A 22,325-nucleotide genomic window follows, 5' to 3' on the forward strand; every position below is an offset into this window, starting at 1 on the left:
CTGTTTTAATTGGTTAGTTTTTGCAAAATCATTCAAAGTACACTTGCATTTGTAATTATCATGTTAGTCAAGTACACTACGAACTCTGCACACACTAAATTCTGTTTTTCACTCTTTTATCAATCTTTGGCTCCTACATGTCTCTTTGTGACCATGAAAGATCTCTGTTTGTTATAACATTGTCCAGCTAAACTTTTATGGTAAGCTCCCTGTCTATTCTGGTTTCCCCTTTTATGATTAATCATCACATTTTAACTTAAGCCCTTTTTAACCTAAATTCTCTATCTATAACAGGCATCATTGTTAAACAACTAACAACCTCTTCAGTTCCACACCCCATTGCCACACTGACATGTCTGTTCATGGCCTCATGTACAGGCAGGTTGAGGCCACTCATAATTGGTGCAACAACACCTTCAATCCTGTCTCAGCAGTCTCCAATCATATGGCATCAATATCAACTTCTCCAATTATTGTTAACTGCCTCCCCTGATCTCTTGCTATCCCTCATCCCTCTGTCTCCCCTCCTGGATCTCCCCAGCCCCTTACATTCATTTTATATTTATCAGCTCTCTGTCCTTTCCCCATCACCTCTCAGCTCCTTTCTTCCTCCTCCCATCTGTATCCAACTATCACCTGCAAGTCTGTGTTCCTCCTGCATCCCCATTTTCTTATTGCTCAGGCTTGAAATGTCAATTGGCTTTTACTTTCCATGGATGTTGCTTGAACTGCTGAGCCTCTCTAGCATTTTTCTATACTGCAACATCTGTCACCTTGAGTGTAGAATGTGGTCTCTTCATTTGGATGAGTAAGGAAATGGATAAAGATAATGAACCCTTTCAGTAGGTAGGATATAATGGCGTGCAGCTGACCAATAAGGAAAAACAAGGCAATGTCATTAACTGTGGAACATCTCTTCTTGACTAGCTCAATACCTTCCATGTTCACTTCGAAAGGGAAAGCAATGAAGCCAAGCCACCTCAACACCTGATAACTCTCTCTTCCCAATTCCTGAAACTTAAGTGAAGAGAACCTTATGGAGAATGAATGCTTGAAAAGCATCTGGCCCAGGCGATGTCCCTAACCTGTTGTTCTCAACATACCAAGACAAAAAGCTTACTGTTCATTTTAGAAAGAAGAGTCTGAAGGACCACTCACGTGTCTGCATTGATGTGACAGAAGTGGAGAGGGTTAGGCTTCAACTTCTTGGGAGTCCATATTTCAGAAGATCTCTCTTCAAGCCAGCACATAGACGTAACCATGAAGAAGGTACACAGATGCCTTAACTTTCTCAGGAATCTAAGGAGATTTGCATGTCATTGAATACCCTATCAAATCTACAGATGCACTGTGGAAAGTATACTGACTTGTTGCATCACAGCTTGATTGGTAATTTGAGTTTCCAGGAATGCAGAAGGTGGCAATGGTGATGCAAATATCATCATTTCCATCACAAGCTCTGAACATTGAAGACCCCTATGTGAGGTACTGCCTTAAGAAGGCAATCAACATCATAAAGGACACCATCACCCTGGACACAACCTGTTCTCACCGCTATTAGGGGCAAAAGGTATAGAAGCCTGAAGACCAGCACCTCTAGGTTTGAGAACTATTTCTTTCCATCAGCTATTAGGCTGTTGATTGCAAAGTTTTTTTTCTCTTGCACTAGAATTAGTATGAATATTACTATGAATTAGTATGACCTATCTTGTATATTTATTGTCTCTTTTTGATTAACTTATGTACGCTATTGTAATTTTTTTAATGAAGTATCTGTTGTACAATGCATATGACAATAAACTTGTTACTTTAAATAACTTGCTTTAATTCTGTGGTGGAAATTTTTGAATGGTGTTTTAGTATGGCCACACATGATTAATACACCAATATTTTTATACAGGCTACAGAGAGTGAAATGGGGGATATGGATCTTACTGGTCTTCCAGAAACAGCAGTAGATTCAGAAGAAGAGGAAGAAGATGAAGAGGACATTGATCGAGCATCTGATCCATTGATGAGTAGGGATATTGTTAGGGAGTGTCTGGAGAAGGATCCTGTGGACCGAACTGATGATGACATTGGTATGATTAAGGAAGGTTATCTTCACTTTTACTGTCTAATGTTACATTATCACCCATTCCTTGCACTGTCTTACAATTTGTGTGGTTTGCCGGTAAGAAACTTTTGATAGCAAATGTAAAAAAATGTTTGATTCCCATTACCTGTCAGGCAAAGATGAGAGTGGATAGTGCAAACTCTGCAGGCCCACCTGTTATTATTTTTTTTTGGCATGCATTATAGGCATACCTGCCTATCAATGCTTTAAAAGTTCAGTAATTTTACACCTCTTAACATTATGAATCATTTACAAACTAAAAATCAACGAAACCACTAAAAAAAAAATAAATAAATGGATTAATAGAAACACTACTTCATAACTGTTGAGCAAACAATTAATCCACATGTAAATTGGTGGTATGTTTAATTGTGTTATTAAAATACAATTAATCATTACTTTTTAATAGCTTGACCACCTCATTGGTAAGAATGGTATTTACTTTCCAATAGATAATTTGTATTTGAAAATAGCCATTTTTAGCCTTCGAGTTGAATGTCCAATATGCACTGGAGTTCCTGACATCATTAAATATGTTGTTGATAATTTCAAAAAGTGTGTAATTGAAACTGGCTAAATATATGTTTGTAACTTTTCAGAACAATTGCTGGAGTTTATGCATCAGCTACCCGCTTTTGCTAACATGACCATGTTTGTCAGAAGAGAGCTTTGCTCAGTAATGATATTTGAAGTAGTGGAGCATGCTGGAGCAATAATAACTGATGATGGAAAAGAGGTAAAGACTGCATTTGATTTATTTTTTGTCGTTCTTGGAAGCTTTGTATTTAAAATTACTTCCATTTTGGGTTCAAAAATAATGCTGTTTCACTTTGTAGGTTTGCATTCCTTCTGCTTCAAAAATATACATCCGAGTGTCTCCTCCAGAATATATATTTTTTTCAATGATTGCTTTTCCCTAATTGTTATGCGAATTCATGTCTATTTATTGTTTAAAGTTTTTGCTGTATTTAACCTGATGCTTTCAATTCTGGTTCTCATTTCTTTTTCAGCTGAATTGATAAGACAATAAATTCAGAACAAGAATCAGAAGGTCTTTAAAAGCTGATTCTGGTGTTAGACAAATCCCCTGGTGGGACATTTTCTGGTGCCACTCAGAAAAGCTTAGTCTAGTTTAGCAAGAATCTGGGACACAAAGCAGTGGTCTGGCAGATGTGAAAGCTAAGGCTAATACAGGTGTTAAAGCAGTGGCTCTCAAACTTTTTCTTTCCACTCACTTACACTTACATATTCCCTATGCCATAGAGGTGCTCTGTGATTTGTAAGGGATTGTTTAAGGTGGTTTGTGGCTGGAAAGAAAACGTTTGAAAACCACTGTTTTAATCATACCTAATTGACTTGTTACGTGCACATTTTCATAACTCCAAAGGAAATGGACCAATGACAATTTTTATCAAGCAAAATATTTCAGTAACAATTGGGTCTAGAGCAGTGATTCCCTTCCCACTCACATCCCAGCTTAAGTGCAGATAAACAATGTAAAATGTGTGTTGGCGTGCTTTCCTTCATTAAGGCATTGAGTAGAGGAGCTGTGAGGTTGCATTGCAGTTGTGCAAGGCACTTAGGAGGCCACATCTGGTTTGGTCAACGAAAGAAAGTTGGAAAGGGTGCAGAAAATATGTTACTAGAGATGTTACTGAGACTGGAGAACTTGAATGACAAGGAGAAGTTAGGTAGGCTGGGATTTTTTTTTTCCACTGGCGCAAAGGAAGCTGATGAATGACCTTTTTGTGGTTATATATAATCATAGATAAGGTAAATAGTCCATTTTTTTTCCCAGAGAAGGGGTCCAAAATTAGGTGATATGGGTGTGTGAGAAGGGAAAGATTTAAAAGGGATCAAAAGGATATCTTTCTCACATGGAGATGGAACTGAGTTGCCTGAGAAAGATGCAGAAGCAGGAACAATTACATAGTTCAAAACTCATCTGGTTAGACGTATGGATGCAGGCAAACATTGTTGGTTTCGGTGAGTTGGGCCAGGGCCTATCTGTGCTGTATGATACTAGTTTTGCAAATGAGATGGTTATAAATTTGTATATGATGCAAAAATGTTTTCTGACAGAGTCATAGATGAAAGCTGTAAACTTTCAGCCTCTCTGATTTGGTTTCAAAGCTTTCTTTCAAATCATTATATTGTGCTAAGAATTTTTATTGCTTGATGACAGAACAGTTTAAGACGCTGTTTCACTGATCGTATTTCAATGTAAATTAGTTAGCTTCCTCACAGTTAAGTTAGTGACTGCTGTAAAGCTCCACTGTCATATCTTTGCTTAAGCTTAAGAAGACTCACTTGATTTTACCTACATTTAATTAATTTTCCTAATCCACCAAGTCCAAGGCTGGCAGCCAGAGGTGCAGGTAAAGATATGGCAGAGTTTCATAGACAACATTCATTGTCTGGGTGTGTTATAATTCTGGCTTTTTTGTTAACAAAGATATTGTTATTAAGAGTTTCACTTTAATAAATGTGATTTGTTTACATCAAATCTTCCTCTCTCTTAAACACGTTTTTATTCTAAAAATAATATCAAGAAATGTATGAATTTCAGAAGCATTATGGTTTGTGGTGCAGGTAGCTTCCAATTACTTTTGAAGGGAGGGTTCTATTTATTAGCAAAACTAAATATGTGGCAAAAGAAGAATGTTTTTGACTTTGCTATTAATAGTAGAGAACAGAAACCTTTTGTTTGCCGTCCCCATTTGTTTGCGAGAGAATCATAGTTGAGGAATGATTCATCAAATGCTTTTAACTTTGACATTATTTGAAAACTGAGTCACTTGCATACCTCTCAAATAGCTGATTTTGCTCAAAGTCTGTTTTGTTTTATTTACAGCTGGAGGCATGGTATGTTATTCTAAATGGTTCAGTGGAAATCACTGACTCCTATGGAAAAACAGAAACACTTTGCATGGGAAACAGTTTTGGTATTTCTCCTTCCTTGGAGAAACAGTATATGAAAGGAATTGTTAGGACCAAAGCAGATGATTGTCAGGTAAAGTCATGATTCACAAGACTTTTTATTTAGTTCACACTCAGTAGGTTCATAGTGATTATTTCCTACACAACTGTAAACAAAGTGAGATAATTAGACCAACTCTGAATGTAGCTTGGCTCATCACGATGGTAATCTATGCATTAGGTGAATCAAAAGCTACAGTAAGTGCCAGATGCTTGATTCACATTTGAGAATCTGCATTCAATGAATGATGGTATACATTCTAACTGTAACTCAACTCTCTCAAGGACAACACATTTCATCTGTGTTGAAGTTCTCTGAAGTTTTGACAAGTTAACTTGAGGATAAAAGGTTAGCATTAGATTGGGAAGAAACCGTGTACAAAGGAAATACATGTCAGAGTTTTAAAATCCTCTTTATATCTAATACTGTGCCGTTGAGTGTTTTATTTTGTGATCTGAGGGAATTGTCAAAGTTATACAGCAATTTACAGGAAATCGCTTGGTATCTTGGTCCGTTTTCAAAGTTTCATCGATCACTAGGGTTGAACAGTGTAATCATCCATGTTGCAGCATTTAATATTTGGGAAACATGCAATTTTTCAATAGTATCATTAAATACCAAATGTTATGAAATGTGCTGAACATGTGGATATATTTTGTTGATTGTGCTATTGAAGTTTAAAGCTTTATACATCAAAAACCTGTTTATTATTTTGAAGGGGGTAATAAATCTGACTTGTGTGTTTCCTTGCTTCTCTTGTAACAGTTTGTAAGTATAGCTCAGCACGATTACTGCCGAATACTGAACCAAGTAGAGAAGAATACTCACAAAGTGGAAGAAGAAGGGGAGATTGTAATGGTCAAAGAGCACAGAGAGTTGGATCGTACTGGAACAAGGAAAGGACACATTGTGATCAAGGTAAATGAATGAGACGTTGATTACCAGTAACGGGAATTGTAGGATATGCATGCTTTCATTATTGAAGTATTCCTCTTCTGTTTTCTGATTATATTAGTCTCCTTTCATTGACAAGCTTAACATAGTGAAATACTATTACTGAAATACTTAGCTTTGATTGTGGAAACAACATTGTTTGCAAAAACAATCAGTGAATTATTAGCCTGCAATAGGCACTTCAAAATTACTTGTTGCACTTATAGATAATAATTCTTTTAGTCTTTTCCCTCTATCACTGGTATGAGTTGGTTCTCCTGAATTAAGTTTAGGCCCCTTCTTGAAGCTGGAATGGGGAGAGGAGGAAATAAGAAAAGAATATTTCACATATGTCCCTTATCATTACGACTATTGAACAAATCTTTGGCTACAATGCAGTAATTTGTTCACATGGTCTATTTAGGTATAATTAAACCCTGTGGAATAATGTTTGACACTCACTACGCTGAATATACAGTATAAAAGTAAGTTCATCGTGACCAGTGGTATCACGGTAGCCATCTATTACACTCAGTCATGATGTACATTTGAATGACACTCAAAGTAATTTAAACTAATGGCCAGTCTGATACTAATATTTTGTGTTGGTATATAAAGCTTTACTATATTAGATGCATTTTCTTTGTGAAGCTGTTTGAAAACTAATCTCTTTAATTGAATCTTAAATTTTAATCTAATTTACTCACTGCTGAGTCAGATTATTTGATCTGTGAAACACTTCATTTTTAAAATCTGCCACTGGAAAAATATGAAGTTGAGTAATCGATATTGTAGCATCAGCACATTTAACAGCCGGACTTAGTTTGTTAATTTGCCACCAATAACATCAGAAGACTGACAAATATTAGCCGAGACATGAATAGTCTTTGAATTTGAATAGTTTTTTTTTTGAATTTGAATAGTTCATGTGATCTTTTATGTCCCTTTTGACTTGTGTACTTGAATTTCTGATTTTAAAGATGGCACCTCAAACAGTGTAGCATCCCTTTTGTACTTTAATGAAAACCATTTCCAGGTTTTTTATATTTAAAGTTATTTAAAAAAATATTTAGATATACAGTGCAGTAACGGGCTGTTTCAGCCCATGATCCAGATTTGAACCCAGGTTTCTGGTGCTGTAATAGCCTTGTGCTAACCTTTACACTAACCATAATAAAGCTTCTTGTGTGGATTTAAATCATAACCTGTGAGTCATGAGTAAGTGAAGGTGGTGTAATGGATTCAGATTTATGCATTTAATGTTTGAACTATTGAAATATTTTCCAATAGCTATCAGACTTCTGTACCTCCCATACTGCCCTCACTCTTACCTTAAACTATTGTAGGGTCATCTGTATGCACGATTAAAACTTTTTTGGGGGAAATTTTATTTATAATTTTACAGACTCGTATTAACCAAGTGTTATAATTAAAACATTTTTCTGCACCAACTGCACTGTAAATATTTATTTATTATACAGAAATATGGACCAGATGCAAGCAAATGGGATAAGCTTCCAATGCCTAATTGGTCAGCATGGACTAGTTGGGCAAAGGGCCTGTTTTATGTTGTATGGCTTCATCTCTTTTTCTGTCTTGGCAGGTTGTAATAATTTGTACTGTTGCACTTAGTGTATCTCATGTCTGGCTGCAACAAGAATTTTCATGCATTTGTACATTATACTTATGTGACAAGAAACTTTCATTAAATACATGAAGCTATTGACCTATGTCTGTGTAGATTGAAAACAAAACGAGCTTTATTTACTTTCTATCACAATCTGCAATGTGCAGTTACAGCACTCAGGTGCACATCCAAGTCACTTTAAAAAAAAAGATTCAACTTTCTAGCGGCATTTAAACCCATCTGCCATTGAGGACCAGTATTTTTCTAAACTTTGGGTGAGAATATTCCTCCATTTCCCATCTAATTCAGGCACCAATTATTTTAAATGTATGCTTTAAAATTTTGTGTATTCTTTAGTTTATAGTTGCCAACCTTGTTGAGACTTTTCCTTACCTCCTTGTTGAGACTTTTAGTTAATTTTGCTGTTGATGGCAGTTTGAAATATTACAAAGCTGTTAGACTCACATTATTCAAGACTTTTGGACAACTTTGATCATGCCATATGCTGTAAGCAGAACACCACACCATTTGTGTCCATTGATGTACTTGCACCAATTTTTAGTGGACCAATTCTGACCCAGCTTAGATGATTTGAATCAAAACAGAGCCAAAGACCAATGAATATAGTGCAGTTATTGGATGAAGGCTTATCCCAGACTTTCTTCAATTAAATTAAAATAATGTTGAATAAAAAAACTAAAAGCATGATTATCCTGGCCACATTTTTGAACTAAATTCACAATTTTACAGTATGGCATAAGTGATGGCTTTATGGTTTAAAGAATATGCATTTAACAGAATTTAAATATATAATTGTATCAATTGCAAAAGCTCATGATATCAAAAGCTTAAGTTAAAATTTATTGTCAGAGAATGTACATGACATCACATACAACCATGAGATTTTTTTTCTTGAGGGCTGGGCTTAGCAAATCTTTACCATTAAACTGTGAATTGCAGACATCAGGAACTACAAATTGTGCAAATGGTGATGTAAACATGAATATACAGTAATAAATAACTAGCATACAAGTCCTTAAATGGGTCTCTAAATGAGTATAGTTGTCCCCTATTGTTCAAGAGTCTGCTAGTTGAGGGGTAACAACTATTCTTGAACTCAGTGATATGTCCTGAAGCAGTTGAGATTCTCTAAAAGGGATAAAAAATTTAAAGTTGAAAGGAAATAGAAGATGTAACTGAAACAATTTTTTATTAATGTTGTATTACTCTTTCAGGGCACACCAGATAGACTTATTAGACACTTAGTTGAAGAACATTCGATTGTGGATCCCACATACATAGAGGATTTCCTGTTGACATGCAGAACATTTCTGTCAGGTCCCATGGAAGTTGGAGAGAGATTACTGGAGTGGTTTAATATTGATAGCCTTAGGGATAAGGTCAGTTTGAAGACTTACTCATCTGAACTAAATGTAAATATAAAATGTATCTTCAAAGACTGATAATTTGTTTACTCTGAACATATAAGCTGCTTTCCTCCAAATCTTGGAAATGAAAATGATGCAACAGTGAACTGTAGTAATTGAATGAAGTTTATTTCAATTCAGCCGCCTGTTTGAATCCTTTAACTCTGTTGCACTTTTTATCTCCAAATGATTCTATTCTAGGTGACACGAGTAGTGCTCTTATGGGTGAATAATCATTTTAATGATTTTGAAGGAGATCCTGCCATGACCAATTTTCTAGAGGAATTTGAAAATAAATTAGAAAATGCGGTAAGCAAAACATATATTTGAGCTAATTAAAATAGAGGAATGATTTCAAATTAACTTCTTTGCTTGGAAACCTTTTACAGTTCTTCAGCAATATTATTTCCTATTTATAAAGACTTCAATTGTGATAATTACAATGTATTGGTGGCTGAACTAAACCTTTCAAGCTTCATTTTAATACATTTTTACAATTTTACAATCATTTTCCTGAACCTCAGCAAGATTGCTAGCTTTTAAGGTTATTTGCTATCAAGTGTGTTTGTTCATTTTGGATTGACTAAATGCAAATAATAATGGATTGTTTTTAATTGAATGAATGAAGTAATGTAGATTTCCCATTAAATTCATCCTGTGTTCATAGAATATTGTAACCCACGGAATGGTCCCATTTGGTCTAATCATACCAATTTTAACCAATCCCATCTGCCTGCACATGTCTATCTCTCCATTTCCTGCCTGTTCGTGTACTTGTCTAAATGCCTCTTAAACTATGCTGTCATATCTGCTTTCACCACTTCTCCAGCAGCACATATAAGCACCTACCACTTTCAATGGGGGGGGGGAAAAACTTGCCTCATGTCCCTTTTAACCTTCTTCCTCTCACTTTAAAGCTATTCCCTCTAGTATTTGACATCTCCACCCTTTGAAAAGGCTCTGTCGACCCAATGGATGTCTCTCATCATTTTGCAAACTCTTACCAGGTCACCCCTCAGCCCTTTTTTTCTGCCTTGTTCCTGTATTTAGTAAACATGGTTTACATATAGCTTTGTTACATTTATTGACATACTTGTATAACAATCAAGTCTTCCTCATAAAGCTAGTCACTTGCAAGTACCAGTTGTTTTCCCAAGAATGATGTAAAATATGTGTGAAGTTAATTTTAAGATTTGATATTTTAATTTTCAGAAAATGAAAGGACATCTCAGATTGTTGAATATTGCTTGTGCTGCTAAGGCTAAATGGAGGCAGATAACTTTGCTAAAACCTTCCAGAGAGTCCCCATTGTACTTTAGTCTACTTGGTGGCAGTGAGAGAGGATTCGGCATTTTTGTGGAAAGCGTAGAGCCTGGCAGTAAAGCTGCCGAGGCTGGTCTTAAACGAGGTGATCAGGTAAAAAAAAAGAATCATGTGTGAAAATACTGTTATTTTTAACTGTAAAATCATTTGATCCATGCCTTTTTTTGTTAGAAATATTTTATAATGTTGGAGAAAAAAACCAAAGAATAGGCCTTCTGATTTAAGCTGAATTGCTAATGTATGTTTATCTTTATCATTTGTTCAGTTTAAAAAATATTCTGTGCATAGGTCCTAAGTGGCAGTTGTACAATTGTTTTTATTCTAATTCCCTTTTGTTTCTAGGTGAACGACTATTTTTTAGGAATGTCAGTGCAATGAATTGCCAGTAAGATAATTATATTTGAGGTACAAATTCTGTTTCTATATTTGCCCCAAAAGAAGCTTTTTGGAAAAGACTTTTTATCACTTTGGATATGGCACATTAATTTGCCTTTCTGTGAATCTTCCTCAGTCCATCATTACACAAGACATTCGATATTTTCTGAGTCTCTCTTCTGACTGCAAATATATTTGGCTGGATATTAGTTGTTGATTACAACAATGGTCAAATTACAGACAAATAGCAAATTGTTTCAGTTTTCATTCTTTATTTTTAAAAGAACTGATGTAATTATTTCAGATCATGGAAGTAAATGGACAGAACTTTGAGAATATCCAATATACAAAAGCTCAAGAAATTCTGAGAAATAACACTCATCTGTCTATCACAGTAAAAACCAACATATTTGGTGAGTATATTTTGACTTAAAGTTGTTCAATAATTATATAGTGTACAGTCGTCTGGCATTTAATGAAACACTGAAGTCTGCAGCCACTGTGATTGTAGTAAAAACACAGAAATACTGGACAAACTTAGCTGGTCTTGCAGCATCCAGAGGAGGCAAAGATATATTACTGACGGTCAGGCCTTCTTAAAGTTATATGTTTCTACATTAGACATTTAATTACCAAGTTGGAATTTTCCTACTGTTACTTAATTTTTCATTTGAAGTTTGAATTGCATCACTTTCTCAGTGCTTTGATGTCAAAATAGTGTATTTGAAGTATGATCATAAAGTTACGCATTCAAGACTTACTTCAGAAGCTTTAACTTAAAATTGAAGTTAATACTTCAGTTCAATAATCAGAATGCAGCACTAATGAAAGAGATGCTTCATGTGGATTTTAAAGATATTAAACTAAGACCACTTGCAATAAAAATAAAATATCTCTCACAACATTCATCAAAGTATCTCAATATTCTGACCAGATTTTATCTTTTGGACAACAGATTAAAAGATTTATCTCAATCTACCATAACGTCTTTTTCTCCTTTCCTTTCTAGTTTTTAAGGAGCTTCTAAATAGACTGATGCAGGAAAAAAAGAATGGCATTCCTCACATTCCTAAAATTGCAGAGAAAAAGGGTAATCGCTATTCACATCCAGATTTGCACAGAGATGTAGAACAGATGTTCCCTACAGAAAAGGGTAACAAGAAGGTGAAAGCAAACACAGTGTCAGGAGGCAGAAACAAAATTAGAAAAATACTTGACAAGACTCGTTTCAGCATCTTGCCACCAAAGCCATTCAGGTAAGTGAAATATTTTAGTGGGATGAACGCTTGGATGACTTTCACTCACTTTTCTTCATAGGTGGACCTATAAAATGTAATAACCGTTTGTGTTTAAAAGCCAGTGAAGTTGTTAGTTAACATTATTTCATTGTCTATCTTTCCTCCAAAGTGCCTGGGTCAATCATAATGATGTTGCAGACTTTTTGACTTGCAAAGCCGGAGAATGAGACCTTTGTTGATCCAGAAGATAAAGACAAAAGGGATACATAGTGAATTGATTGTTTGGATTTACATTTGGCTTCTGCAGTATAGGTGGGACATTTTGATCAGTGTTAGCAAGCTGGGCCAAAGAGACTATTTCCGTCTTGTATGACTATGTTGTCGAAGACAGTCGTATTAAGTCATAAAATAGGTTGGTGACTTTGTGAGTTTTCAGATGACACAAAGATTGGTGGAGTTGTGGACAATGTAGAGGGCTATCAGAGAATACAGCACGATATAGATCAGTGACAGATGTAGGCAGAGAAATGGGAGATGGAGTTTAATATAGGTAAGTGTGAGGTGTTGCTCCTTGGAAGGACAAATGTAAAGGGAGTGTTCTTAAAAGCGTTGATGTGTAGTGGGATCTGAAGGTCCATGTCCAGAGCTATTTGAAAGTGCCCACACAAGGAGAATGGGTGTGTGAGCTATGCAGAGAGGTTGGCAAACTTGAGTTGTTTTCTCTGGAGTAGTGGAAGCTCAGGGAGATGTAGTTAGGATGGGCAGTCAAAAATCATTTTCCTACAGTAAAAAAGTCACATGCTACAGGGCATGTGTTTAAAGTGGTGGGGGTGGATGGGAGGTGAGAGGATATGCGGATATGTTCATAGTAGAAGTGAACTGCAATGTTTTTTTTAAAAATTACATAAACTGGTAGATGCCTGGATCAAGCTGCCAGGGTTAACCTGAAGTCCATTGGATGATGAGTGACAAGTGACAGTTTCAAATTGGGTGTGCCTGGTGAACCACAGATCATGCCAAATTTAATGGCAGGATTTGTGAATCAAAATTTTGACAACAATTGGCTTGATAAGTTAAACTAGGGCAGGTCTTGCAAAGTAAATTGCAGAACTATGGACAGTGTTATAGAACGAAAAGACTTGATACAAAGTTTCCAGCGTGGTGAAGATGGTGTTCGGTACACTTACCTTTATTGGTTAGGTCAATGAGTACAGGACTTGAGCATTGATTATGCCAATTGTGAGATCATATTTGGAGTATTCATTACACCTGCTTCTGGTCACCCAGCTGCAAAAAGGATGTCATTAAGTTGGAAAGGATGCAGAAAAAGATTCATGAGAATGTTATCAGGACTGAAGGGTTTGAATTATGAGAAGAGGTTAGATAGGCTGGGACTATATTCCCTCGAATGTAGGAGGCTGGGAGGTGACCTCAAAGGTATACAAAATTATGAGGGATATAAACAAGGAATTACAGTCTTTTTCCAGTACAAGTGAGTCAAAAACTACAGGGCAAAAGTTTAGGGTGAAAGATTTAAAAGTAATTTGTGGGTATTTTTTTTCATGCAGACTGTGCTGGGTATATGGAATTAACTGCTAAAGGAAGCTATAGAGCAGGCATGATTACAATATTTGAAAGCTATTTAGACAGGTATATGGGTAGGAAAGGTTTAGAAGTTTGTGGGCCAAGTGCATCAAATGGGACTGCCCCAGGTTGACATCTTGGTCGACATGGATGAGTTGGGGTAAAGTGCCTGTTTATATGCTGACTCCATGACTCTATAGCTGTTGATTGGGAGGTCTAATGCACCAACTCTCAATTTGAGAGCAGAACAAAATTATAAAGGTTAGAGGAGTGGTTTATTTTATGATGGCCAGGGGCAGTTTGAGTTTCAGACCAGGGTGAATATTGGAAACCAGAAGGAAGGTCAGAGTTTGAATTAGAGTGATTAGCGACAGAACACTGGAGGTCTTGTGCAGTAGATTAGGAGGGCGAGGCAGGTCAGTATTATTGAATAAGGGAAAGGGGTGGTCCTAATCCTGGTTTGATGAATTGGGTGATTGAAAGCCAGAGGACAACATGCTGACATTTAATGCTTTTTCTTCCATTGAAAAATCCTGCCTTTCAATTTTGGTCGGTTCTTTAATAAATGAATTCTGAATTTAAATCATGATGAGTAGTTGAATTTAGCATTGGCTATTAATTGTGGAAGGGTCACTTTTGTCTTTGGATTAATTTAGATAAGTTGCTTAATGCCATAGCAGATTTATCCATTTATATTCTATGAAGTTGTATGCTGTATTAAAGAGTCCTGAGACAAGAAACTTACCCATAGAATAAGTTTCAATTCAAGATTTTTATTTTCACGTACATAAAATACACAAAATTTGTTTTCCTCTGTTTGCCCTGTAAAGTCTAGTGACTTTAGCAAGAAAGGAAGCCAAAGAGAGGCCCTTCAGAGACCTTGAGTTTCCATGGATACTGTCACTTCCTCCAATGCCGCCACCACCTGCACGCCCATAAACTGCAAAGCTGCACTGCCTGTCCATTCAAGTGGTTAACCCAAGCTCAAGGCATACCCTCTTCAATCATTGGATCTAATCCCCCAATGTAATTAAGAAGATGTTAGTGCCCAAGCCTGGAAGAGCCCTCCTCACTATCAAAACCCTCAGAAATATTTATCCCAATGCCTGGTTCCTTCAAATACGTAATCGCCAGTCTAAAGCATGGTGTGAGTCTTTCAGCCTCCAGGCCCTATTCTCATCCACTGCTGTGGCCCTCTACTCCTTCGGTCTTCTTCTAAGCATCGCCTTCTCAGGGAGGTGTTTTCCTGCTCTGCTGCACTGCATTAATCTTAAAGGAAGCATTTAGTTTTGAAAAAAAAAGATGGGATGATGGAATTAGATATCCTATGCTCTCGTCACATTTGCTTAAGAACTGTACACCAAAGGAACAGTCGACAATGTCAGCACAGAATACGATGCCAAATTAAATTAAATCCATTCTGATTTGTATGTTTCTATTCCTTGCATCTTCATGAGCCTGTCTTTAAAAAAAACACAGACAATTCTATTGTATTTGTTTCAAAGTTTAAAATATTGTCACAGTACATGCATGATGACATCACATGCCTTGCAGGCCAGGTGAATTTCTATTTATTGGTAACTGTAAAAGATCTGTATTAAAAAGAGATATAAATGAAGGCAGAAATGTAAAGAAATTGTGAAATACAGAGAAAAAATATTGAGTAATAAATGTGCAAAGTAAGACTCTTTAAATGAGTCTCGGAGTCTGTTATTTAACAATCTGATGGTAGAGGGGTAGCAGTAGTTGCTGAACCTAGTGGTATGAGTCTTGTGGCATATATACCTCTCCTGATTGCAGCAGTGAGAACAGAGAATGTCCCTGGTAGTGGGGTTCCTTGATGTTTTCTGCTGCTCTCCAATGGCAGAGTTCCATGTAGATTTTCTCAATGATGAGGGAGAGTTTTGACTGTGATGTGCTGGGTTATGTCCACTACCTTTTTCAGGGCTTTCTGCTCAGAGGTATTGGTGCACCTATTACTAGGCCATGATGGAGCTGGTCAGCATCCTTTTCATTACACCTCTGTAGAAGTTTGCCAAGGGCTCTAATGTCATACCGAACCTGCACAAATTAAAACCATAGAACATGACAGCACCGAAAAACAGCCAAACATAATTAATTAAAGAAACTTACCACCCTTACCTTATGAAGAGAAAGTTCTTCCTCAGTTGGTGCTCGACGAGGCAACTGAGAGACAAAGCTCACTCTGTCACTGAGCCACAACATCACTGGCCACTCCAATAGCTGACCCTCCTTTTATTACTCTCTACCTGTCAATTCGATTGCTTTTCTAGCCCAAATCAAACGTCTCAATTGAACTCAACTAGTCAACTAATCTCTCACTGGCCCCTCACACAGCTATTAAAGTAAATGGAAAGGAGCTTACCCCTTTAAACCTGGCACCCAAACCCTACTGACGTCACTTGTGCCTGTGCCATCAGCCTTCTCTTCTCCCTGAGCTCACAGCCTACAAGTTAAAACTACAATAAAAATGGCTACCCCGCAAACCCTAGCCTGGGCCCACTCGCTGCCTCCTCACACAACAACGAGGAGGTAAAGTGCTGACGTACTTCAAAATGACATTAGTGTGTTGGACCCAGGAAAGGTCCTCCAAGACAGTGACTCCCAGGAATTTAAATTTGCTTTATCCAGGCACCTGTCTCTCTCTATGAAAGTAGGAAAATTTGCACTGCTCATCTGCTTTAAACTTTCACTCTCTCAGCTTGATTGCCTCCCTTGATATATTTGCCTTGAGTAAAAGCTTCTCTGGCTACCCTATTTTTGCCTCTCATAATTTAATAAACTTATATCAGGTCTCTCCTCAGCTTTCAACCCTCCATAATATACATCCCAAGTTGAAGCATTTTGATGAAATGTTCCCATATGTCTTCTCTCAGGAATTTGGAAAATTAATTTTAAAATTCAAAAAATATTTCTGGAATTCATAAATGAAACAAAAAGCAACCCCTTAATTTTCTACAGTTCAATTGCAATACTGCTGGTATGGTAAAACTTAATTGAAAAGCAGTGATCAAATTTCCAAACTTATTTTGAATGAGATCAAGATATGAATGCAAAGCACATTTTTAAGTACAATTTGATGGCAAGAACCACAATTTAAATGCATGCACTGAAATTAGCTGAAAACATACACACATGTATACTTGTATAAACCACTCTACCATGCATTGGTTAGTTTCATTGTGGATTTTCATTGTTTTCTTTCATATGGTTGAGTCAATCTCAGAACTTTAACTTTGTCACCAATAACAAACAACAGTGTATTTTTTTAAACAATACTTTAATCAAATCCTAACTTTGCATTCCACCTCCAACCCATAAAAAATGTTCTTCCCCCTTCTATCCCCTAAGCTCACCCTCTTCTTCTGAGCCCATCTTCGATCATCATATTCTCCCTTTTCTGACTCCACTCATGGACTCCATTCCAACCCTTCTGGGCCTTTCCCATCTGCCCGACCTTTTCACGCAAAGGTGAGCGGTGACCCTACTTGGACCCAGGTGAAATTCCCAAGAAGGCAGACCTCTCAGGCTTTTGACACCACTGTCCAAATTCCCTGGAATTTGCCCTCCCCGGCAATTTAGGGGGTCCCACCCCCAGTAATGATGTGTTATGCACTGAGGCTACTCTAACTAGAGTTCTTAGGATCTTGGAATTGAACCTTTATGTCGCTCCCCATTGTTCATTCAAACTGTCCTTCACTGATATGTGAACTGGATATAAGGTATTTATTTCATCATCATGTTAACACGTGTCTTTAAAGCATTTCTTTACCCAGTTCTCCAATCGGCGTTGAATGAGATTCAGATTTGGTGATAAGGTCCAAACATTTGATGAGGCTCTCCCATCCTCGGCCATCCTTTCTCTCTCTCTCTCTCTCTCTCTCTCTCTCTCTCTCTCTCTCTCTCTCTCATATCTTGAGTAGTCAGTTTTCAGAAGATGTCTCGGGTTTATGCCTCTGTGTCCACATCTTAATCAGCTTTGGGCACATCATGATGCTGAATTGTTCTTCCTTTGTCCCTGTGTATATTTCATTGGCAATAAATCTCCACTCCCCTTCCTCTTGGGCACCCACTTCTGGTCTTTATCCTCTCTTTGCACTGGCCAAAAACAAGCTCTCAGCTACCTCCTTATATCTACCCATAGACCTGAACCAAGAGCAACAAACTATTGTCTTCTGACTGTTTAGGTCTCATCACATCTATGGTGATTGTTTTCTTGCCCAAGATCTATAAATGGAATGGTACTAGTAGACCTACTGTTTCCATCTGCTCTTGCCCAATGAACGTCAGGTGATCCATCTTGTCTTCCCTTGTCCTTTTCATTCCCAAGTACATCCAGGGCAATTTGCATTCCCTCTACCATCTTGATAACATCTAATTCCCTCGTCTCACCACTTCATCTTCACTAGATATCCATCTTTATACCTTTTCAGATTCCTCTGTACTGTGGTTGATGGAACCCCTCCCATATTTCCTTCTTATCTGTTTTGCTCTCAGCTCCCTCCCTTCAGATAGAAGATAGTTCGCTGAACCTCAGTTTTCACCTCTCTAGCACCTGCATCCAGCACATCATCCTACAACATTTTTTCTAGCTATATACAAATCCCACCAGCAGTCTCATCTATCTTGCCCTACCCTTTTCTGCCTTCTCCAGAGATCACTCAGTTCATGACTCCCTTGTATAGTCATCTCTCCCTAACCAAGTGTCCTTCACCTCGGGCACTATTCCCTGCCACGGTAGGAGGTACAACACTTACTCTTGCTCCTCCTGCATCACCATCATCCAGGGACTTAAACAGCCTTTCCTGGTGAGACAAAGGGTCATGTGCACCCTCTCTCATTGTTGCCTTCTCTAAATCAAGAGTCAAGCCGGCATCTGGTGGCTGATTCACAGAGCACATATTGCTCCACCCACCCCCATTTGATCCTCTACTCTTTCTCTGGCTGCCACAGTCTCAATTCTCCAACTCTCACCCTCTTTCTGTCATCCTTCACCTCTTTTGGTTCACCAATCCTCTTCTGGACCCAATCTTCCCCTCTGCCTCTTCCTTGTATTGGTTATCTTCCTTTCCATAATCAGTGTTATTGAAAGATTTTAATCTGAGATGTTGATTAGCCACTCCATCCCCCCACAATTCCTTCCAATCCTCTTTTTTTAAAAAATATGTTGGGCAAGATGTGTCCAAGAGGCCAAATGAATTCGATGAATGCTATCTAGGCTGATCCAGCAGCAAGTAAGAGGAACATTTTGATCGAGCTGAGATAATTATTTTTTTAGTCAGCTCAATAAATCAGGTGCAGCCACACAACCTGATGTTCCTGAAATATGCTTTCTTGTAGTTTTGCCCAGAAATCTATAACTGTTGCACTCTTAATGGTGTAATGGCATTATCCTGCATTGCCACATTACACCAGCGTCTTGATCAATGTTCACTTATGCGAAATTGATCAGTAATGTGATTTGGTATGATTTCATCATACCATGATTAATCCTTTAGATAAAGAAAGGATCGTTCAAGAATCTGGATACGAAAAATGTCTATCAAGTGATTATTGTGAAAATTACTCAAACAAGGATAGAATTACTGTAAATATTTGTGTATAATGTGTTCCGTGTATTATGCAACACCCCACCCCCCCCCATTTTTGAGGGTAAAAGGGGGAAAAAATTTTACCCCTGTGTATAATACGACCCACCAGAGTCCCACTGCTGTCTCTCCAGCTGCTTGCCCGGCCTCCCGAGTCGCGCTGCCGACTACCGTTCGCCCGCCCGAGTCACGCTGCCGACTACCGCCCTGCCACCTGAATTGCGCTACCAGTTGCAGAGAAAAATTTTAAAATTTTACTCTCGTGTATAATGTGACCCCCCCCCCCCCATTTTTGAGGAGATTTTTTACCCCCGTATATAATATGACCCCCCCCCCCACCCACCTGAGTCGCGCTGCCGTTTCTCTGGTTGCCTGCCCGAGTCACGCTGCCGTCTCTCACGACCCCCCCCCCCTCCCCTTACCCACCTGAGTCGCACTGCCATCTCTCCGGCTGCTCACCCAGCCACCTGAGTCGTGTTGCTGACTACCGCTTGCCCGCCCAGCCGCCTGAGTCGCGCTGCCGACTACCGCCTGGCCACCCGAGTCGCACTGCGAGTTGCAGAGCAGAATTTTAAAAAAATTTTACTCTCGTGTATAATATGACCCCCCCCCCACCCGGGGGTAACATTTTTTCGCATTATACTTGAATATTTACGGTAAACCTTTTTGTTTAATTTATTCCTTTTCTCCATTCCTTGATGATCTTAATTAATTAGCACTCCCCTTATTGATATACAAGAGCTTTGTTTTACAGTTGAGTTTATTTTATGTAATCTTTTGTGAAATTAGGGAAATGTACAGGTGTTTATCCATGTCTTTTGTAAACTATTGTAATGTAATTCATCTCATTATATTAAATGTTGTCTTCTTTCTGTGATTGCATAACCCATACAGGGGACTATTTTGGTAAGATACTTAATTTATTAAAAGCTTTGCATACAAATAATTTAAAGGCTCAATTGCCAGAAGTTGTGCTATCATCCTGTCAGATCTAGGAAAATAATATTTTTTTTTCTTTCTGAATTGGTTTTGTTATTTTAATTTTAAGAAGTCAAGCAGCAGAACTGCTGGAGGTTGTCATGCCACACTTTTGTACATTTGCTGAGGTACTGTATGACATTCATACATGCAAAATCTCTAGCTGTTTCATTGGGAAAAAAAATAATCCATTGCATTTCTCATATATGGACTTTGGCAGCATCATTCCTATCCTTGTTTAGCCTATTTCTACTGATGTATTATAAATTTTGATTCCTGCTCTGAGATGTCAATTTCTATTGGATTTACTTGGGAAGGAAATGTATATCAATTGTATTAAGCTGTACTCTATTCCCCTGCATCTTATTTGAAGTCCTTAATAACAGCTAACTTAGGTCTGCTAGTGCACATTCAATTTTCATTCTATAAAAAATTAACATCAGTTTGCTGTTTTCATAATTCCCTATAATGTGCATTGTTCCCTAGGAGCTGAAAGAGAGCAGACAGTGATCTGGTCTTTGGTCCATTGCCAGTGTTGATCTGCAATCAGCTACTCCAGAATTTTCCTAAGAATAGCCTAGGGTGACCTGTGACTGCTTTTTTCTACTCTCCTGTGTATGGCATAGTCTACCACCAATAAATGTTCTTCATTGCTTATGTGAATGCATTAAAAGTGAAACATTTTTTATTGAGAAACGGTGCTACAAATTTCATGGATATTTTCTAATACAGTACATGTAGTTTGAAAGCAGGACAATGAGAACTGTGAACATACTGACATTATTATTGCTTGCATAAAATTTACTGCAAACACCAATTTGTTTTATTCTGACTTTAATGGTTCACAGTGATGCTGGAGTGAGCCAGTCGCAGGATGATAGCATCGTTGGAACAAGGCAGTTCAGGCATAGTGTTGCTATAATGCCATTCCCTGGAACTCTTTCTTCAAGCAGCCCTGACCTGTTGCAACCTGCCACTAGTATGCTTGATTTTGCAAATCCTGCAGGTAAACACATATTAAATCAACAAATATTTTAAAAATATATTTAAAATCTTTATGTAATATCTTTTACTGTAAAACATGTTTGTCATAGGGTAAATAGAAGGAAATACTTGGTCATTTTAAAAGCTATCTCACAGTCCTTAATATGTAAGAACTACTGCTCTATAGTCTAGAACTAAAATGTTGAACAAGTGATTATTGAATTAGCAAAAGAACATTAAAAATGGGAACAGGAGTAAGCCATCTGACCATGGACTAAGTTCCACTTACACACCTTTTTTTTCCCCATAACCCTTGATTCTTAATTTTTGTATTAATTTCCAAGGACATTTTTAATACATGCAGACTTCCCTTGTGATGCCAATCAACCAATGTTTTTTTTTGGTACGCAAGTAGAATTCAACTTTAAAAAGTCATTAAACTTTAAGGGGAATGAGTAGACAAAAAGTTAACCTGAATAAAATTGACACATGTCAAAATGTAATATTCTTTTTATAAATTGCAGATATTAGAAGAGTTAAAAATCGGGAAGCTTTTTATTGATTACTGAAATTATAGTCTTACTATGTTTATATAAAAGGTGATCCATTGGCTGAAATATTTTGAACTATACAATAGTTAGTGGAAATGTAGTTCTGTGCATTAAACATGGTTTCATTTAGACCTAACTGTTAGATATCTAAATATTTTGCATTTAAAAATTGCTTTTGAATTTCTTCAATCAAAATAAAATATTGTAAAACCAGTTTGAAAGGAAAATTCTAAATTAGTTTGTCTTTTTTCCTGCATAAAACAAAAATATTGTTTAACAAAAAAAAAACAGGAACTCACAGTGCCCCCAAGTTGATAGATTTACCATTTATAAAATAACATATCCTTTGTTCTCCCTTCAAAAAATATAATCAGTTGGTACCACATGGTGTTTTATTGTGCTTTTGGTTTTCATTTAGATTTTTTCCTTAGCATTAAATATCATAACATCTCTGCAAATTAAAAGATTATAATCTCTAATTTATTTTTAAAAGTCTATTATGCATTTTTTTCATTAGTTGCTTGATCTGATACGGAATCTGACAACTGTAAAGCATTATCGTCAACCTTTGAAATTTAGTCAGATTGATTTCAGTGTTTT

The 22,325-nt window shown here is 37.2% G+C and overlaps 1 protein-coding gene across 15 annotated transcripts in view; it reads left to right on the forward strand.

Annotated features, from left to right (window-relative positions):
* LOC138743262 (rap guanine nucleotide exchange factor 6-like) overlaps positions 1–22,325 on the forward strand; it is a 235,964-nt gene that overhangs the window by 162,307 nt on the left and 51,332 nt on the right. For all 15 annotated transcript variants that reach the window (XM_069898257.1, XM_069898258.1, XM_069898256.1 and 12 more), the window contains 10 exons: positions 1,901–2,081; positions 2,716–2,852; positions 4,971–5,129; positions 5,862–6,014; positions 8,892–9,056; positions 9,285–9,392; positions 10,296–10,499; positions 11,086–11,194; positions 11,791–12,037; positions 21,039–21,196. In XM_069898257.1, coding sequence (XP_069754358.1) covers positions 1,901–2,081; positions 2,716–2,852; positions 4,971–5,129; positions 5,862–6,014; positions 8,892–9,056; positions 9,285–9,392; positions 10,296–10,499; positions 11,086–11,194; positions 11,791–12,037; positions 21,039–21,196 — 1,621 coding nt within the window. The remainder of the gene's footprint in view (positions 1–1,900; positions 2,082–2,715; positions 2,853–4,970; positions 5,130–5,861; positions 6,015–8,891; positions 9,057–9,284; positions 9,393–10,295; positions 10,500–11,085; positions 11,195–11,790; positions 12,038–21,038; positions 21,197–22,325) is intronic.

The sequence above is a fragment of the Narcine bancroftii genome, chromosome 9 (assembly GCF_036971445.1).
Source record: "Narcine bancroftii isolate sNarBan1 chromosome 9, sNarBan1.hap1, whole genome shotgun sequence".
NCBI lineage: Eukaryota > Metazoa > Chordata > Chondrichthyes > Torpediniformes > Narcinidae > Narcine > Narcine bancroftii.